Source organism: Oncorhynchus masou, chromosome 5 (assembly GCF_036934945.1).
Source record: "Oncorhynchus masou masou isolate Uvic2021 chromosome 5, UVic_Omas_1.1, whole genome shotgun sequence".
In the NCBI taxonomy this organism is placed as follows: Eukaryota; Metazoa; Chordata; class Actinopteri; order Salmoniformes; family Salmonidae; genus Oncorhynchus; species Oncorhynchus masou.
In genome coordinates, this window is record NC_088216.1 from 40,303,064 (window position 1) to 40,322,604 (window position 19,541).

General features: G+C 42.3%; 1 protein-coding gene across 8 annotated transcripts in view; it reads left to right on the forward strand.

Annotated features, from left to right (window-relative positions):
- LOC135539574 (ral GTPase-activating protein subunit beta-like) overlaps positions 1 to 19,541 on the forward strand; it is an 82,440-nt gene that overhangs the window by 25,400 nt on the left and 37,499 nt on the right. For 5 of the 8 annotated variants that reach the window (XR_010455645.1, XM_064965528.1, XM_064965529.1 and 2 more), the window contains exons 8-16: positions 3,204 to 3,349; positions 3,615 to 3,831; positions 9,866 to 10,067; positions 13,983 to 14,150; positions 16,389 to 16,503; positions 16,826 to 16,973; positions 17,167 to 17,231; positions 17,628 to 17,766; positions 19,220 to 19,353. Coding sequence is in view for 7 of the 8 variants with exons in the window: in XM_064965528.1 (XP_064821600.1) it covers positions 3,204 to 3,349; positions 3,615 to 3,831; positions 9,866 to 10,067; positions 13,983 to 14,150; positions 16,389 to 16,503; positions 16,826 to 16,973; positions 17,167 to 17,231; positions 17,628 to 17,766; positions 19,220 to 19,353 (1,334 nt within the window). In the remaining variant the exon portion in view is untranslated. The remainder of the gene's footprint in view (positions 1 to 3,203; positions 3,350 to 3,614; positions 3,832 to 9,865; positions 10,068 to 13,982; positions 14,151 to 16,388; positions 16,504 to 16,825; positions 16,974 to 17,166; positions 17,232 to 17,627; positions 17,767 to 19,219; positions 19,354 to 19,541) is intronic. The other 3 variants (XM_064965531.1, XM_064965534.1, XM_064965530.1) reach the window with 2 other exon arrangements.

Here is a 19,541-nt window from a genome sequence, read left to right on the forward strand (position 1 = left end):
TTCTTTCCCAGAAACACCACTAGTGGTGTCTCCTAGGACCAATATACGTGACAAATTTCCCCCTCTAGTTACACTATTAAACCAGATCTAACCCAATGAAATCCAATCACTGACATTATGTATATACCAAACAAGATTCCCTATAGTGTGGTGCCACACTTCTAAAGTCACAAAAATAACCTATTCATACAGATCTAGGAAAAACACATTATTCACTGCGTCAGAAGGACAAGCTGTGAAGCTGTTTTGATTCTTAATTTTGATCGATGGCTGTGTCAGCTGCCAAAATAATTGGTCAATTTTGTCTTGGTTGGTTGGTTGGTTGGTCGGTCTGTGTTGTGATTTTCCAGGCTGTGCTTTGACCACTGTCTTTCCTTCAGGTTTCGCTGTGTCTAGGAACAACTTCAGAGAAAGGCTTCCCTCCATGCCCTCTATTGTACTCTCATAGTAGTGTGCTCCCAACCAATCATAAAGGGAGCTGAAGCATTTTGTTGGATTTGCTGGGGCTCGCAAAAATCTGACTGTGGTGAAGCTAGCTGGTGCATGCACTTAGTGGCTGTGTCCAAATCAATTGAATCCATAATCACTATCAGGACAGCAGTGATAAATGTTCTCAATCCTGAAAACCTCTCTTCTCTACCCCTGTATTTCTTGTTATATTTACATACAGTGCCTTCAGAAAGTATTCACACCACTCAACTTTTTCCACTTTTGATGTGTTAAAATGTTGGATTAAAATCGATTTAATTGTCATTTCTAGTCAACGATCTACACAATACAAATGTCGAATTGGGGAAAAAACGTATTCAACCTCCAATACATGTTAGAATCATCTTTTGGCAGGTATTACAGTTGTGAATCTTTCTGGGGAAATCTCTAAACACTTTCGACACCTGAATTGTGCAACATTTGCCGATTTTTATTCGTCAAGCTCTGTCAAATTGGTTGTTGATCATTGCCGTACAACCATTTTCATGTCTTGCATATATTTTCAAGCAGAGTTAAGTCAAAACTAACTTGGCCACTCAAGAATATTCCATGTCTTGTAAGCAACTCGTGTGTAGATTTGGCCTTGTTTTAGGTTATTGTCCTACTGAAAGGTGAAGTCATCTCCCAGTGTCTGGTGGAAAGCAGACTGAACCTGGTTTGCCTCTAGGATTTTGCCTATGCTTAGCGGCATTCCGTTTCATTTTTATCCTGAAACTCCACGGTCCTTAACGAGAACAAGCATACCCATAACATGATGCAGCCACTGCCATGCTTGAAAATATGGAGTGGTACTCGGTAATGTGTTATCAGTGTGGACAGTAAGGGAACAGTAAGAACAGTTGAAGTCGGAAGTTTACATACACCTTAGTCAAATACTTTTAAACTTAGTTTTTCACAATTCCTGACATTGAATCCTAATAAAAATTCCCTGTCTTAGGTTGGTTAGGATCACCGCTTTATTTTAAGAATGTGAAATGTCAGAATAATAGTAGAGAATTATTTCAGCTTTTATTTCTTTCATCACATTCCCAGTGGGTCATACGTTTACATGCATTAAATTAGTATTTGGTAGCATTGCCTTTCAATTGTTTAACTTGGGTCAAACGTTTCGGGTAGCCTTCCACAAGCTTCCCACAATAAGTTGGGTGAATTTTGGCCCATTCCTCCTGCCAGAGCTGGTGTAACTGAGTCAGTCAGGTTTGTAGGCCTCCTTGCTCGCACACGCTTTTCAGTTCTGCCCACAAATTTTCTATGGGATTGAGCTCAGGACTTTGTGATGGCCACTCCAATACCTTAACTTTGTTGTCCTTAAGCCATTCTGCCACAACTTTGGAAGTATGCTTGGGGTCATTGTCTATTTGGAAGACCCATTTGCGACCAAGCTTTAACTTCCTGACTGATGCCTTGAGATGTTGCTTTCAATTATATCCACATTTTCCTGCCTCATGAAGCCATCTATATTGTGAAGTGCACCAGTCCCACCTGCTGCAAAGCACCCCACAACATGATACTGCCACCTCTGTGCTTCACGGTTGGGATGGTGTTCTTCGGCTTGCAAGAATCCCCATTTTTCCTCCAAATATAACGATGGTCATTATGGCCAAACAGTTCTATCTTTGTTTCATCAGACTAGAGGACATTTCTCCAAAAAGTACAATCTTTGTCCCCATGTGCAGTTGAAAACCGTAGTGTGGCTTTTTTATGGTGGTTTTGGAGCAATGCCTTCTTCCTTGCTAAGCGTCATTTCAGGTTATGTCAATATAGGACTCATTTTACTTTTCTCGTTTTACATTGCACTTTTCTCACCAAAAGTACGTTCATCTCTAGTAGACAGAACTCGCCTCCTTCCTTAGCGGTATGAAGGCTGCGTGGTCCCATGGTGTTTATACTTGCGTACTATTGTTTATACAGATGAACGTGGCACCTTCAGGCGTTTGGAAATTGCTCCCAAGGATGAACCAGACTTGTGGAGGTCTACATTTCTGAGGCTGATTTCTTTTGATTTTCCCATGATGTCAAGCAAAGAGGCACTGAGGTTGAAGGTAGGCCTTGAAATGCATCCACGGGTATACCTCCAATTGACTCAAATGATGTCAATTAGCCTATCAGAAGCCTCTAACGCCGTGATATCATTTTCTGGAATTTTCCAAGCTGTTTAAAGGCACAGTCAACTTAGCGTATGGAAACTTCTGACCAACTGGAATCGTGACACAGTGAATTATAAGTGAAATAGTCTGTCTGTAAACAATTGTTGGAAAAATGACTTGTGTCATGCACAAAGTAGATGTCCTAACCGACTTGCCAAAACTATAGTTCGTTAACAAGAAATTTGTGGAGTGGTTGAAAAAATTGTTTTAATGACTCCAACCTAAGTGTATGTAAACTTCCGACTTCAACTGCATATGTTTGATAGGCTATGCCAAGCTTCTGAATAAGTGAACTGTTGTCAATCAAAATTGGTCGGCAATGAAGTGTAAATGTGAATCTTTTTCTCTGTAGATTTTTATTTTTAACGTTCATTTATCTGTGGTGAGTATCTTGCAACAAAGAAGACCTTCATCCATGTGTTTTTTTCTGTCTGTGGAGGAAAGGAGAAACACAAAAATTACACGCTGCCGACGTTGACGTCGGGAAACCGGCCGTGATTGGTTGTTGCTATTTTCACTTCAAACACTTGAATGTCCTCTGCCTCGTTCCTTCTCTCTCTCCCTCAGGTGTCTCCCGTCCCCGGTCGGACAGTGCCCCGCCCACCCCTGTCAACAGACTGAGCATGCCGCCACCCACCACCAACACCACGCCCCCTCACAGCCGTCGCCACAAACCCACAGGGGTCACAAAGACGGCCAGTAAAACCTCAACGGTAGGTTCCTACCCCAGAGTTTGTTGTACTTCTTTTGAGGTGCTGTTTATTTGTCTTTCCTAATTTGGCCCATTTGTATCAGATTTAAAATGGAGAACTGAAGTAAAATGGGAAAAAGACTTCATACCTTTGCAAATAATGTTTTTTCCGATGTTTAAAATTTTTTGCAAATGTTAATGTGACTGAATATTCCTATTTTTACTTTGTCAGTTTGATAGTTAATTTAATAAATTCCTGGTTATCTACCACTCCCCTACCCACCCAGGCAAGCATAACACACCAACCCAAAGTGTCCCACCAGCCGTCCTCCACCTCCCCCCTATCCAGCCCCAACCAGACCAGCTCGGAGCCCCGGCCGCTGCCTGCCCCCACCAGGCCCAAGGTCAACAGTGTCCTCAACCTTTTTGGCCAGTGGCTTTTTGACGCCGCGCTGGTGCACTGCAAGCTCCACGCAGGCCTGAGCCGGGACAACAGCATGACTGGTAAGGCAAGGGTCAGGTTAAGGGTCAACAATTGGTCAAAAACGGGTTTGACTAGTCTAAATAGTCTTCCTCTCCTTTATTGTAGCCTCTTCTTTAGCTTTGACAAATGTGTTCAGCATCGAACAAATTCTTATTTTCAATGACGGCCTTATTTTCAATGACGGAACAGTGGGTTAACTGCCTGTTCAGGGGCAGAACGACAGATTTGTACCTTGTCAGCTCGGGGATTTGAACTTGCAACCTTCCGTTAACTAGTCCAACGCTCTAACCACTAGGCTACCCTGTGCCTTCGGAAAGTACTCAGACCCCTTGACTTTTTCCACATTTTGTTACGTTACATCCTTATTCTAAAATGGATTAAAAACTAACAATCCTCAACAATCTGCACACGATACCCCATTATGACAAAGCAAAAACAGTTTTTTAGACATTTTTGCAAATGTATTAAAAATTTAAAAAACACATACCTTGTTTACATACAGTGGGGCAAAAAAGTATTTAGTCAGCCATCAATTGTGCAAGTTCTCCCACTTAAAAAGATGAAAGAGGCCTGTAATTTTCATCATAGGTACACTTCAACTATGACTGACAAAATGAGAAAAAAAATCCAGAAAATCACATTGTAGGATTTTTTATGAATTTATTTGCAAATTATGGTGGAAAACAAGTATTTGGTCACCTACAAACAAGCAAGATTTCTGGCTCTCACTTCTTCTATAAGAGGCTGTGCAGCAACGCTCCCCATCCAACCTTACAGAGCTTGAGAGGATCTGCAGAGAAGAATGGGAGAAACTCCCCAAATACAGATGTGCCAAGCTTGTAGCGTTGTACCCCAGAAAACTCAAGGCTGTTAAAACTCCCATAGGTGCTTCAACCAAGTACTTAGTAAAGGGTCTAAATACTTTACGTAAATCAAATATTTCAGTTTTTTTATTTTGAGTACATTTTTTTTTAATTCTAAAAACCTGTTTTTGCTTTGTCATTATGGGGTATTGTGTGTAGTTTGAGGGGGAGGGGGCAATTTAATCATTTTTAGAATTAGGCTGTAATTTTAGAATACCCCCCCCCCTCAGACAATCCCGCAGGTGAAGATGCCTGATGTGTAGGGCCTGGGCTGGCGTAGTTGCACGTGATCTGCAGTTGTGAGACCTTTCCACCACCCATTGCAGATTATGCTAATATTAGTATACATCTTCAATGGTGAGAAATGTGTAGGATGGTTGCCAGTATCATTGTTAAGTTCTATCCTCCATTTTGATGGACTGTGGTTTTTCAGTTGATCTAGGCCAGGGGTCGGCAACCCACGTCTCTTAAGCCACATGCAGCTCTTCAACCCTTCTCTTGCGGCTCCCTGGTTATTTATAGATTAGAGTGCATTTAGAAAGTATTTAGACCCCTTCAATTTTTGCACATTTTGTTACGTTACAGCCGTATTCTAAAATTGATTCAATAGTTTTTTCCCCCTCATCAATCTCTACACCATACCCCATAATAATAAGAAAATATAGGTTGCATTTTTTGTTGCAAATTTATTAAAAAAAAAATGAACTGATTTTAAATTATATTTACATAACTATTCAGACCCTTTCCTCAGTACTTTGTTGAAGCACCTTTGACAGTGATTACAACCTCAAGTCTTCTTGGGTATGACTCTGTAAGCTTGACACACCTGTATTTGGGGAGTTTCTCCTATGCCGATCCTCTCAAGCTCTGTCAGGTTGGATGGGGAGTGTTGCTACACAGCTATTTTCAGTTCTCTCTAGAGATGTTCAAGTCCGGGCACTGGCTGTGGCACTCAAGGACATTCAGAGACTTGTCCTGAAGCCACTCCTGCGTTGTCTTGGCTGTGTGCTTTGGGTCGTTGTCCTGTTGGAAGGTGAACCTTCGTCCCCAGTCTGGGGTCCTGAGCACTCTGAAGCCAGTTTTCATCAAGGATCTCTCTGTACTTTGCTCCGATCATCTTTCCCTTGATTTTCCAGTCCCTGCCGCTGACAATCATCCCCACAGCATGATGCTGCCACCACCATGCTTCACCGTAGGGATGGTATTGGCCAAGTGATGAACAGTGCCTGGTTTCCTCCAGACGTGACGCTTGGCATTCAGGCCAGAGAGTTCAATATTGGTTTCATCAGACCAGAAAATCTTGTTTCATGGTCAGTGTTCCGTCTGGCCGCTCTACCATAGTGGCTTCCGCCAGGCCACCATAAAGGCCTGATTGGTGAAGTGCTGCAGAGATGGTTGTCCTTCTAGAACAGGGGGGTCTGATTTGGTGTCACAGTTTTTCCCCAGCCAGAGCTAATACACCTATCTCCAATAATCACCTAATTATGCTCTTCAGTTTAGAATCATTTGATTAATCAGCTGTGTTTGCTAGGGATGGAGAAAGTGTAACACCAATCAGGCTCTTGAGGACTGGAGTTGCCCACCCCTGTTCTAGAAGGTTCTCCCATCTCCACAGAGGAACTCTGGAGCTCTGTCAGAGTGACCATCGGGTTCTTGGTCACCTCCCTGACCAGGGCCCTTCTCCCCCGATTGCTCAGTTTGGCAGGGCGGTCAGCTCTAGAAAGAGTCTTGGTGGTTCCAACCTTCTTCCATTTAAGAACGATGAAGGCCACTGTGTTGTTGGGGACATTCAATGCTGCAGAAATTTTTTGGTTCCCTTCCCCAGACCTGTGCCTCGACACAATCCTGTCTCGGAGCTCTTTGGACAATTCCTTTGACCTCATGGCTTGGTTTTTGCTCTGACATGCACTGTCAACTGTGGGACCTTATATAGACAGATGTGTGACTTTCCAAATCATGTCCAATCAATTGAATTTACCACAGGTGGACTCCAATCAAATTGTAGAAACATCTCAAGGATGATCAATGGAAACAGGTTGAACCAGAGTTCAATTTCGAGCCTCATAGGAAAGAGTATGAATACTTATGTAGATAAGGTTTTTCTGTTTTTATAAATTTGCAAACATTTCTGAAAAACATTTTCCCTTTGTCATTATCAGGTATTGTGTGTTGATTATTATTATTTTTATGACATTTTTCAAATCTGGAAAGTTAGTAACCTCCCCCAAAAATAAGGTTAATAAAAAAATTACTTCATTTCGTTCGGGAATGCAGCCAGGCACCTGCACCTACTGGTGTGAGGCTATTAGATATATTCTCACGCCAAGCTGCAAAAGGCAGCAATACACAGTGTCCAGTCTCGCCAACATACAGGAAGGGCAAGGACATATGGGTGTCAATTCAAAGGCCTGAAAACAAACTTGTGCCAGAAATCCCACCGAACCAGTAAATTCTGCTATTTATTAATTCATTTCATTTGTAAGAATTCTTTTCATAATACTGTTAGAAATACCAGTTGTTGTTTAGATGTGAATTAATAGAATATTTGTAATCTAGCCGACACAATCATTTGCTTTATAGGCTCACAGCTGGCACTCAGAGGGGAGCAAAGAAAAAAGGCGGACCCATCTTAGAAAACCATGTTTATTTGTTATTATAGGGCCTCCTGAGTGGCGCAGCGGTCTGAGGCACTGCATCACATTGCTAGAAGCATCACTACAGATCCGGGTTCGATCCCGGACTATGTCGCAACCGGCCCGAAACCGGGAGACCCGTGAGACGGCACACAGTCAGCCCAACGTCGTCCAGGTTAAGGGAGGGTTTGGCCGGCTGGGATGTTACATCCCGCTCTAGCTACTCCTTGTGGTGGCCGGGTGCATGCACGTTGACTTCGGTCACCAGCTGTACAGTGTTTCCTCTGACACTTTGATGCGGCTGGCTTCCGGGTTAAGCGAGCAGTGTGTCAAAAAGCAGTTTGGCTGGGTCGTGTTTCGGGGGAGGTGCATGGCTCTCAACTTTCGCCTCTCCTGAGACCGTATGGGAGTTGCAGCAATGGGACAAGACTGTAACTACCAATTGGATATCACAAAAAAGGGGTAAAAAGAACAACATTTTTTAATGTAATGTTTTATTATAGCCCATGTAAAGAAAAAATATGATTAACAAATCATTGTAATCAAAATAGGCAGCTCCACGAGAGATCACTTTCTCCAAAACAGTTTTGTCACTGTCGAGACCATAGGTGCTGAAAATGGTCTGCAGTTTTTTGAAACAAGTTATTTTTTTCATTTCACTTCACCAATTTGGGATATTTTGTATGTCCATTACATGAAATCCAAATAAAAATACATTTTATTTCCAGGTTGTAAGGCAGCAAAATAGGAAAAATGCCAAGGGGGGTGAATACTTTTGCAAGGCACTGTATGAGTAATTTCATAGTTTTAATGTCTTCACTATTATTCAACAATGTAGAAAATAAATAAAAAACCTTGAATTTCACTACACCCGCAATAACATCTGTTAAACACATGTGATGTGACAAATTTAAAATTTGATTTTGATTTGTGTCCAAATTTGACTGGTACTGTATATTGATTACCATCAAACATAATTTTTTCATTATAATACTTGTGTATCTGTGTTTGATTATTACATTTCTTGCTGGGCTTGATGTGGGTATTTCAATTAATTCCTTTTGTTAGTAGGTTTTTAAATTAAAAAAGTCATATCGCTATGTTATTGTATGTTCACAAGATTCGATTCTCTCCAACTTCACCAGACAGCCGCTGTGCTCTGCTCTCTGACCCTGAATGTCAGATTTAGTGGTAATTTGATCTGACTGGTGTCTGTGGTGCGATTGCCTCCTTTGCACATGAAAAAGGCTTGAATGTGTTGTGCGGCTCCCTGAACACTTGGTTTTTCCAGTCATAAAAGTTGCCGACCCCTAATCTAGGCTGTTGCATTTTACGTTATATTTCATTATCTTCTGGTTTAGTTTAAAGTTTCGGTTTCTGCATGTTGGTTATTTGTCATGATGGTTGTTTCGACTATCTATCTTTGTTCACACTGATGTTTAGAGCACTTAGAAATATCACTATGAAAGTCCTGAAAACAAAACAAAGAACCATTTGAGAAATTGAACCACGAATAAGACTTCATCATATCACTGCTGTTCTTTGATTTGTTTCCCATTTTTTTACATTTCTATTTTGCAGCTACATTTGTCCAAATTCTTCTTTCTTGTAAGTAGGAATACAAGCTTCCTGTACCTTTTTTTTTTACTTGCAGTTTTCCTGTATTTGATTGCCATTTTTTGTTTGTGCCCATTGTCATCGCTACTGAGTCGTTATTAGGTTGCCAGGGGATGTATTCATTAGGCAGGAAGAAAACAGATGGAAACAAGGAGAGAGAATACCAGAACCGGTCTGATAAGAAACACTTGTTTTCGTATTCCGAAGCAAAACATTTTCTATGCTCTAATGAATACGACCCTGAACTTGCCAGTCCCAAACCACCCCCCATTCTGCCTGGAATCAAACTGACCTGCTACACCTGGATCATACCCATGTAATCTCCTCCCCAAAGGATCTCGCACACTAATATTTATTTTCCAAAGAAACCAACAAACGTTCCGTTTTTCTGCCATAGCTTTCTTTGCTCCTCAGTTGATGACCTTGAATTTGTGTGTACTGTATGTTACACATGTATGTGGTGGATATCTGTTCCATATATTTGTGCTATATATCGTGCCTCGTGTGAACTTCCAAGGAGCGAATAAGTAGACATTGCAAACTGAATTTTGCCATTGATGAGAAAATATATTCACCTGTATCAGCGCTTTGTGGGCTGCTACACAGAGCTCACAAAGAGGCTGCTGTGTGTTTTACATCTCTTTTTGGCTCAGAAAACAGAATGAAACTTTACGTAATCCAAATCGGTTGTTGTCGGCAGAGCAAAATGCCCAGGCAGAAGTATTGTAAAGGCTCCCTTTCAAATCGTGTGGGGTGCATTCCAAATGGCACCCTGTTCCTTATTAAGTGCACTATTTTTGACTGGGGCTCTCTCTGTCCTCTCTCTTTTCTACCCCCACCCTCCTTCACCCCCTCCATTCGTGTCCTCTCTCTCTCTCTCCCTTATTTCTACTCCCCCCTCTTCCTATGAACTCACTCTCGCTCTCTCTCTCTCTCGCCAGCCCTGGCCACTCAGACAGGTGTGGAGCTGAGGAGGAAGGGCTCCCAGATGTCCACAGATACCATGGTGTCCAATCCCATGTTCGACGCCAACGAGTTCCCCGACAACTACGAGTCGGGCCGGGCCGAGGCCTGTGGAACCCTCTGTAGGATCTTCTGCAGCAAGAAGACTGGCGAGGAGATACTGCCCGTTTATCTGTCCAGGTACCTACATGTTTTACCGTGATACAGTCAAAGCAGAAAGGCAATATAGTAGTATTTATATAAATATTATTTTTAAATGAGTGCCCAAATCTCCACAGATTACGTGTTTTATTTTTGTAAGTATACTGAACAAAAATATAAAAGCAACATGGAACGTGTTGGTACTGTGTTTCATGAGCTGAAATAAAAGATCCCAGAAATGTTCCATACTCACAAAAAGCCTATTTCTCTAACATTTTGTGAACAAATTTGTTTACTTCCCTGTTAGTATTTCTCCTTTGCAAGATAATCCAGCCACCTGACAGGTGTGGCATATTCATAAACTGATTAAATAGCATGATCATTACTCAGGTACACCTTGTGCTGGGGACAATAAAAGGCCACTCTAAAATGTGCAGATTTGTCACACAACACAATGCCACAGATGTCTCAAGTTGAGGGAGCGTTCAATTGATATGTTGACTGCAGGAATATCCACCAGAGCTGTTGCCAGATAATTTTGTTAATTTCGCTACCATAAGCTGCCTCCTATGTTGTTTTGGCAGTATGGCCAACTGGCCTCACAACTAACCACGCCAGCCCAGGATCTCCACATCCAGCTTCTTCACCTGCGGGATGGTCTGAGACCAGCCACCCGGACAGCTGATGAAACTGGGTTTGCATAACTGAGGAATTTCTGCACAAACTCTCAGAAACCGTCTCAGGGAAGCTCATCTGCGTGCATATCGTCCTCACCAGGGTCTTGACCTGACTGCAGTTTGGCGTTGTAACCGACTTTAGTGGGCAAATGCTCACCTTCGATGGCCACTGGCACACTGGAGAAGTGTGCTCTTCACGGATGAATCCCGGTTTCAACTGTACCGGGCAGATGGCAGACTGTGTATGGTGTCGTATGGGCAAGCGGTTTGCTGACATCAACATTGTGAACAAAGTGTCCAGTAGAAGGTTTATGGTATGGGCAGGCATAAGCTACTGACAACAAACACAATTGTATTTTATCGAAAACAATTTTTATTTTGTTTAACCATTTATTTAACTAAGCAAGTCAGTTAAGAACAAATTCTTATTTACAATGACTGTCTACACCGACCAATCCCGGACTACGCTGGGTCAATTGTGCGCCGCCCTATGAAACTCCCAATATTGGCCGGTTGTGATACAGCCTTGATTCGAACCAGGGTGTCTGTAGTGATGCCTCTAGCGCTGAGATGCAGTGTCTTATCTTAGACCGCTGCGCCACTCGGGAGCCCCACTTGAATGCACGGAGGTACTGTGACAAAACCCTGAGGCCCATTGTCGTGCCATTCATCCAACATACGCATATTGTATTCCCAGTCATGTGAAATCCTTAAATTAATTAATTAATTTCAATTTCCTTACAATGAACTGTAACTCAGTAAAATCTGTGAAATTGTTGCATGTTGCGTTTATATTTTAGTTCAGTGTAGTAACATATTTAACATGCTAAAATGTTGAAAGCACGTATATCCTACCAACGGGACATTAAAAATTGTAATATCTTATGTTTCACTGAGTCGTGGCTGAACGATGACAATATTAGCAGCCTCTGGTAAGACAAGGGGTTGGCAGACTATGTATATTTGTATACCTCAGCTGGTGCACGATATCTAAGGAAGTCTCAAGATTTTGCGTGCCTGAGGTAGTGTGGTCTACAGCTTATCATGAGATACTCAATCTACAGAGTTTATCTGTATTTTTCGTAGCTGTCAACACACCACCACAGACCGATGCTGGCACTAAGACAGCACTCAATGAGCCATAAGTAAACAGGAAAACACTCATGGAGAGGCGGCGCTCCTAGTGGCCGGGGATTTTAATGCAGGGAAATTTAAGTCTGTTTTACCTCATTTCTATCAGCAAGTTAAATGTGCAACGAGAGGGGGACAAAACTCGAGACCACCTTTACTCCAAACACAGAGATGTGTACAAAGCTGTCCCTCGCCCGCCATTTGGCAAATCTGACCATAATTATATCCTCCTGTTTCCTGCTTACAAGTAAAAATTATATCAGGAAGCACTAGTGACTTGATCAATAAAAAAGTGGTCAGAAGAAGCAGATGCTAAGCTACAGGACTGTTTTGCTAGCACAGACTGGAATATGTTCTGAGTTTCTTCCGATGGCATTGAGGAGTACACCACTGAGCTAAAGGGTAGAGCTGCCGCTTTCAAGTAGCTTTAAGATATCCTGCTATGCCCTCCAGCGAACCATCAAACAGGGAAAACATCAAGACTAAGATCGGATGAGCGTCGGAGCCGTTGTAGTATGTGGCAGGGCTTGCAAACTATTAGACCACAAAGGGAAGCACAGCCGAGAGCTTCCCATTGACACAAGCCTACCAGACGAGCTAAATTACTTCTATGTTCGCTTCGAGGCAAGTAACACTGGAACATGCATGAGAGCATCAGCTCTTATGGACGACCGTGTGATCACGCTCTCCGCAGCCGATGTGAGTAAGACCTTTAAACAGGTTAACATTCACAAGGCCGCAGGGCCAAACAGATTACCAGGACGTGTACTCCGAGCATGCACTGACCAACTGGCAAATGTCTTCACTGACATTTTCAGTGAAGACAGTACAGACTCTCCCTGTCTGAGTCTGCAATACTAACATGTTTCAAGCAGACCGCGAAGGTATCCGACCCTAAATGACTACCGACGCGTGGCACTCACGTCTCTTGCCATTATCATTATCCCAGAAAAGCTAGACCCACTCCAATTTGCATTCTGCCCCAACAGATCCACAGATTATGAAATCTTTATTGCACTCCACGCTGCCCATTCACACCTGGACAATAGGAACACCTATGTGAGAATGCTATTCATTAACTACAGCTCAGCATTCAACACCATAGTGCCCTCAAAGCTCATGACAAAGCTAAGGACCCTGGGACTAAACACCTCCCTCTGCAACTGGAGCCTGGACTTCCTGACAGGCCGCCCCCAGGTGGTAAGGGTAGGTAACTACACATCCGCCAAGCTGATCCTTAGCATGAGGGCCACTAAGGGGTGCGTGCTCAGTCCCCTCCTGTACTCCCTGTTCACTCATGACTGCAAGGCCAGGCATGACTCCAACACCATCATTAAGTTTTCCGATGACACAACAGTGGTAGGCCTGATCACCAACGACGAGACCGCATATAGGGAGGAGGTCAGAGACCTGGCCGTGTGGTGACAGGACAACAACCGCTCCCTCAACTTAATCAAGACTAAGGAGGATTGTGGACTACAGGAAAATGAGGACCGAGCATGACCCATTCTCATCGGCAGGGCTGTAGTGGAGCAGGTTGAGAGCTTCAAGTTCCTTGGTGTCCACATCACCAACAAACTAACATGGTCCAAGCACACCAAGACAGTCGTGAAGAGGGCACAACAAAACCTATTTCTCCTCCAGGAGACTGAAAAGATTTGTTATGGGTCCTCAGATCCTCAAAAGGTTCTACAGCTGCACCATCGAGAGCATCCTGATTGATTGTATCACTGCCTGGTATGGCAACTGTTCAGCCTCTGACTGCAAGGCACTACAAAGGGTTGTGCGTACAGCTCAGTACATCACTGGGGCCAAGCTTCCTGCCTTCCAGGACCTCTATATCAGGCAGTGTCAGAGGAAGGCCCTAAAACTGTCAGACTCCAGCCACCTTAGTCATAAACCGTTCTCTCTGCTCCTGCACGGGAGGTGGTACCGGCGAGCCAAGTCGTTCAAGAGGCTTCTAAACAGCTTCTACCACCCAAGCCATAAGACTACTGAACATCTAATCAAATGGCTACCCAGACTACTTGCAAATGGCTAACCAGACTACTATGGCGTTTCTAAATCTGTGTTCCCCTTTTCCACAGCTTTTCCATGCACGTGTTCTAGCTTCAGACTGACTCCTCCAGTATCTTTCCTCCCCCAGGTTCTACATGGTTCTGATCCAGGGCCTCCAGATCTCTGACTACATCTGCCGACCGGTGCTGGCCAGCATCATCCTCAACTCCTCAGCCCTCTTCTGCTCCGATATTAAGGGCATCAATGTGGTGGTCCCCTACTTCATCTCAGCCCTGGAGAACGTCCTCCCTGACCGGTGAGGAATGCACCGTCTATATTTGGTGTGCTTGCTGAAAGAACACTTATTCCCCATACTTCTCTCCTGCGCTGACACCACTTGTACTGTTTGTAAGAAATGATATTACAACAAACGGTTCAGTACAAGATTTGTTACTTTCGGTTCTTCTATTAAATGTCAAACGCCATACACTGAATGACAGGATAAAGTCTGTCTAGTAATTTGTCGACCAGGCCAGTAATGTTTCAGCACATTTGGTGTTCTAGTTAGACATGTATGTGCTCTGTCACAATCTGCCATAGAAAACTGCTAGTGTCGCTTCCTGGTCAGCACTGCATTGTTTAGATTACACTTGGAAAAAGCTATAATTGAGCAATATGATTGGCCATTCATTCAAACACCACCACGCGAGTCACAATTTAATAAGCAGTACATGAGTTGATGCATTCAACACAGCACACAGGATCTGTCCAGACTAGCAACACTTTCAATTATTAATATATTAGCAACTTAGGAATAGGCTCCAGAAAGACGCCTAGCATTCGTCTTGGCTACTATAGCCAGACCATAGAGATGGACAGAGGACTCTAGTTCCCAAAATACATTTTTAGAATGGGCTGAAACCCGTATGGGTTAAGGAAGGATCACATGATTCCATCCAGGTCATCAGGAGGCTGGGCTCCAGACAGTGACCATCAAGTTGTATTTTGCGACCCTTTAACTTGGCCTTGCGAGTTAAATTTTTTTTTAATTGGTCGCATCGGCGCGAGCTGCACATTCTACATGGTCACCTCACTTCAAACATATTATTTTAGGAGGCTAAAACCATGATTTGGTCAAACAGTAATGTGCGTTATCCTTGTGATTCCTGTAATGAAAGTCTCTGCCCTGCGGCTGTTTCACTGCTGCTGTGATGAGTGCCACTCTCTTCCCCTCCCCCGCACTCTGAGAGAAAATGCATTTGTAGGCTATGACAGTTCAAAATCCTTTTGGAGGAAAAAAATACAACTTTGGAAGCAACTACTGTTGTCACTGTATTTAGCTCTATAGCAACTATTTTACAACCAAGATATTTGATATGGCTTCGAAATACGCAACAGCCTTTGCAAGTCCATAGGACTCATTGGGTAGTAGGCTACAACTGAAATCTTTTAAGACCTTTCATTTTCTGTTAGATTAATACATAGCTACCAGCAGTGGGTATTATGTTTAGCGTTAGCGATACAGTTAATGTGTTTTGAGTTTCCACTTACTCATGTGGTGAATTGGCCCCAAATAAATTAGCCTATGATATCGGTGCCGATAAAGATATAAGCAAATTCATCTCTATTGAACAAAATATTCAGATAATTCTGGAGCCCTATTTTGACAGAGCAAAATCTTTCCATTGACATCATTGGTGTGCATGTGATTTTAACCAATTTTGAGTAGGCATTGCCTACTAATTGGTAGATGTCATTGGAATCACTTATCCACAATCTTTACTACAAAACATAAATGTTCTATTGTCACATATGTTGATGTTAAGGTGGTGCTGGAAATGATAACTATAAAGTTGACATAAAAAAAAAAAAATCTTATTAAAGGGCAACAATATTCTTTGTAATCTGACACAAAAATTTATGTAATTAATACAATTCTAAAGTATATAGTAATGCTGAATATTACACAGATGTTTAATACACACCATAATGACCAAATGTAGCCAATTAATAGCAACATATAGAGAGACAGCATGCCAACCTTTGGCTAATAAGCATTTATTTTTTGCCGTGGTGTATTTTTGTTATCGAGTATCATGATACTTAACCTGGTATCAGTATTGAAGCACAATTCTGGTATCGTGACATCACTACTGCTTGTACAGCTGACGCAAGCACACAGAAATGTACCTTGTCTAATTAGTCTTATGATGTTTGAAAGACAGTTCAAGTCAAATGGTCTTTCCATTTCTGTGTTAAGGACATCTACATGCAAAAGGAATGTGGTTTTAACCAGAATGAACTTGTTTAGCCCTTAGGGTGAAGTATGCCGCTTTTGTATGTTTGTCTCTTAGTGTCACGCAAGGGAAATGCCCAGAAATTAACATTAAAAAATGGTATATGCTTAAAATGAGCTCAAATGTAAATGTAAGCATTTGTTTGAGGAGTTTTATCAGTGTACGCTTGGTGTTGGTTAAACATGGTATCTGACTGCTGTATCTTTTGAATGTTTGACATTTGAGTTAAGTTAACTTGCTCTCCCCCCCCCCCCCAGAGAGCTGTCAAAGTTTAAGGCATACGTGAACCCCACTGACCTGAGGAGAGCCTCCATTAACATCCTGTTGTCCATGCTGCCTCTGCCACACCACTTTGGCAAGGTCAAGTCAGAGGTAAACCTATTAATTATAAGAGAGTTTAAAGGGACATCACACTTCAAAATTGAAATTAGAATCACACTATCGGTTGTGTAGAGACCTTTAATATGCTTCATATCAACCCTAAATACATGGAAAATATTAGCATAAAATGAGGAAATGATATAGCTTTTATATTTAACATTCAATTTCAATTGAGGCGTGTAGATGGACTTGGACTTATCACAACGTTAGTGTTTTGTTCTGACTCTGTTTTTAGTTGATCATTTGCAATGCCCTGAAGTTCTGAGGTCGCCTAAATGCAAAGTAACCCTTGTGTATTATTTGTATGTTCCAGGTGCTCTTGGAGGGCAAGTTTAGCAATGATGACAACTCGCTGCACGACAAGGCCGTCACCTTCCTCTCATTCAAGCTGCGATTGGTCAACATCCTAATAGGAGCGCTACAGACTGAGACGGACCCCACCAATACGCAGATGATCCTGGGTTAAGTTGATCTCAATTTTATCTGCAGCATTTTTTTTTTAAACTTTGATTGTTTACACTGAAAACTGTGTTATACAGAAATGTATTATTCTGTAATTTGGCATCTTTCTCTTTTAAGTAATACAGAATCAATGAATTGTAATAACTATTCCATAACTACAATGGAATAACTAAAGTCCTTTTTTCTGTACAGGTGCCATGCTCAACATTGTCCAAGACTCTGCTCTCCTGGAGTCCATCGGTGCCCAAGCGGAGGTGGTAAGAACTAATAATTTTGTACTCCACGCTGAAGAAGCGCTCACTCAACTAGAAAGAAATGTGTAAATACAGTAAACTTAACTACACGTGTAGCTAAGAGAGATCGTTAAAAAAAGAGATGTGACCTTTATTGAACAATGGAAGACCCTTGAGGTTAGAAACCTCTTATGGGGGCAACCTGGCAAGAGGTCATCAATAAATCAGTATTTAAAAGATATTTTACGCAAACATTATTTTCAGTTTATGTTGTTCATTAGTCCACTGTTTATCACCAAAAAGGTTTAGGGGACCATACTAATAGTGAACTTATGAACAAAATGCTTTTTTATGAAAATATCCCTTTTAATCATCTGAGCAGACTATGACCCCCTAAACATCCTAATGCCACCCCAATAGGGCAGTGTGGATGGCAGCCATGCGCTGGCTAAAAGCCACAGCAGGAACAACAGTGGCATCAGCAACGCCAGCGGGGGCAGCTCTGAGGCCACCACCCCCGACAGCGAGAGGCCCGCCCAGGCCCTCCTCAGAGACTACGGTGAGCCCCTTCGAAAACACACTCATGAACCCTTTTTCCAAAATCCTGAACTGGGTTAATTGGCAAAATTGTGCCAGGGAAGTTCAATCATGCGCATCTGAAGAATCTTAAAAGGAAACAAATTATATTTGGACCTCGGTGTGCCAAAAATCAACCAACCGTCGGCCCTTCCTTGTTAGTAGCTCTGAAGATGAGGCCTTTCTTGACTAGTGTAACAAGCTAGACGTGCGCAATGTAAAATCAGAAATGTTTTTGTAGTTTTGAATGTTGACACTGTGTTTTCACCTTTTTCATTCCGGTCAGCCATGCTTTAATTGTATAGTGGACATATATGACGTTGACTAAAGGTGATTCCATGATGAACCAAAAATGTATTATTATTCTCATGTTTGCAGTGATGCCGTGTCATTTGAATGATACTATACTACTGTTATCAGAATGGAGACAGTTGCGTGTATTGTCACTTGCTATATTTCCTCCCTATACAGTGTGTGCAACTTGTTCATTAACGTAGTCTTTAACTGCATGCGTTATGGTATTCAGCATATGCATGTCGTTTTATGGGAGTTGGTCTATGAACCAAGACCTGGAGTTGAATGTTTAAGTATTTCTTTGATTCCTCACATAATCCTTGCTTGTCTCCTTCTCAAAGCACATTGGAGCAGAAGATCTGAGGTTCCGTCCCTAGGATCTTCTCCTCCAATGCATTTTGAGTAGGTGGTGAGGACACGAGGAATCAAGCACATATACAATTGAGATTCATCCCATATTATTCCCACTGACTGGCTGCAAATATATTATAAAATAAGTAGATAATGGGCAAAAATGCTGACAATCCACTAAATGCATGCTCTCTCTTGTGTGCAGCAGTTGTACTGCAATTTCTTGTGTTCTCTGACAAGTTCATTTCAAACAGAATCTTCTTCAAACTTTGTTGAAATGTTAAGTGTTTGTCCATCTTCATTTTAACACCGACGCGTCTGAAAGACAATTGAAACACATACATGCAAACACTATTTGTTGATTCTTTTATTATTAATATTTATTTTTTGTAAAGATGCATGTTCTTGGTCGATAAAATTGTCCAAGTTTTGGCTACCACTTAATTGGCAACATGCACGGTTGGACATGGTTTATACCAGTGTTGGTGTGAATTCAGGAATTTAACATTTCTAATGAGGATTTTTAGATTTCAATGAGTTAAACTGAATTTGACCCCCAATCCTGGTTTATCCAACCACATACCAAACAAAAAAAGCCATTACTTCAATTACCAATGGTTTGAGTGTACCTGTTTGTCCTCATACAGTACTGTCGACATGCCGATTGCTGTGTATCTAATGCTTATTAGACGTGTTCTGCCTGGTCCGGTAGTTACTAACCCCAGATCTCCTTCCTCTGCTTGTGGCGTGACGTGGTATGGTGTCGTCATCTGGGGGTGTCATGTCCCTAGCTCTCCACACAGATACAGCCGCCGGCCTACTGATCCGCAGCATCCACCTGGTCACCCAGAGGCTCAACTCCCAGTGGAGGCCCGACATGAGCATCTCCCTGGCCGCCCTGGAGCTGCTGGCCGGCCTAGCCAAGGTAAGAGCCCCCCCGGGGTCTTGTTCACTAAGGCACGCAACATTTTAAAACGTCTTGCCACGGGATCAAGAATGAGTGTTTCAGGTAGGTGGACATGCATATTTCCTTTGGGGTTTGCAACATTTGAACCAAGGTCTCTTTTACAGAATTACATAAGTTACAGGAAATACACACATCAATATAATTTC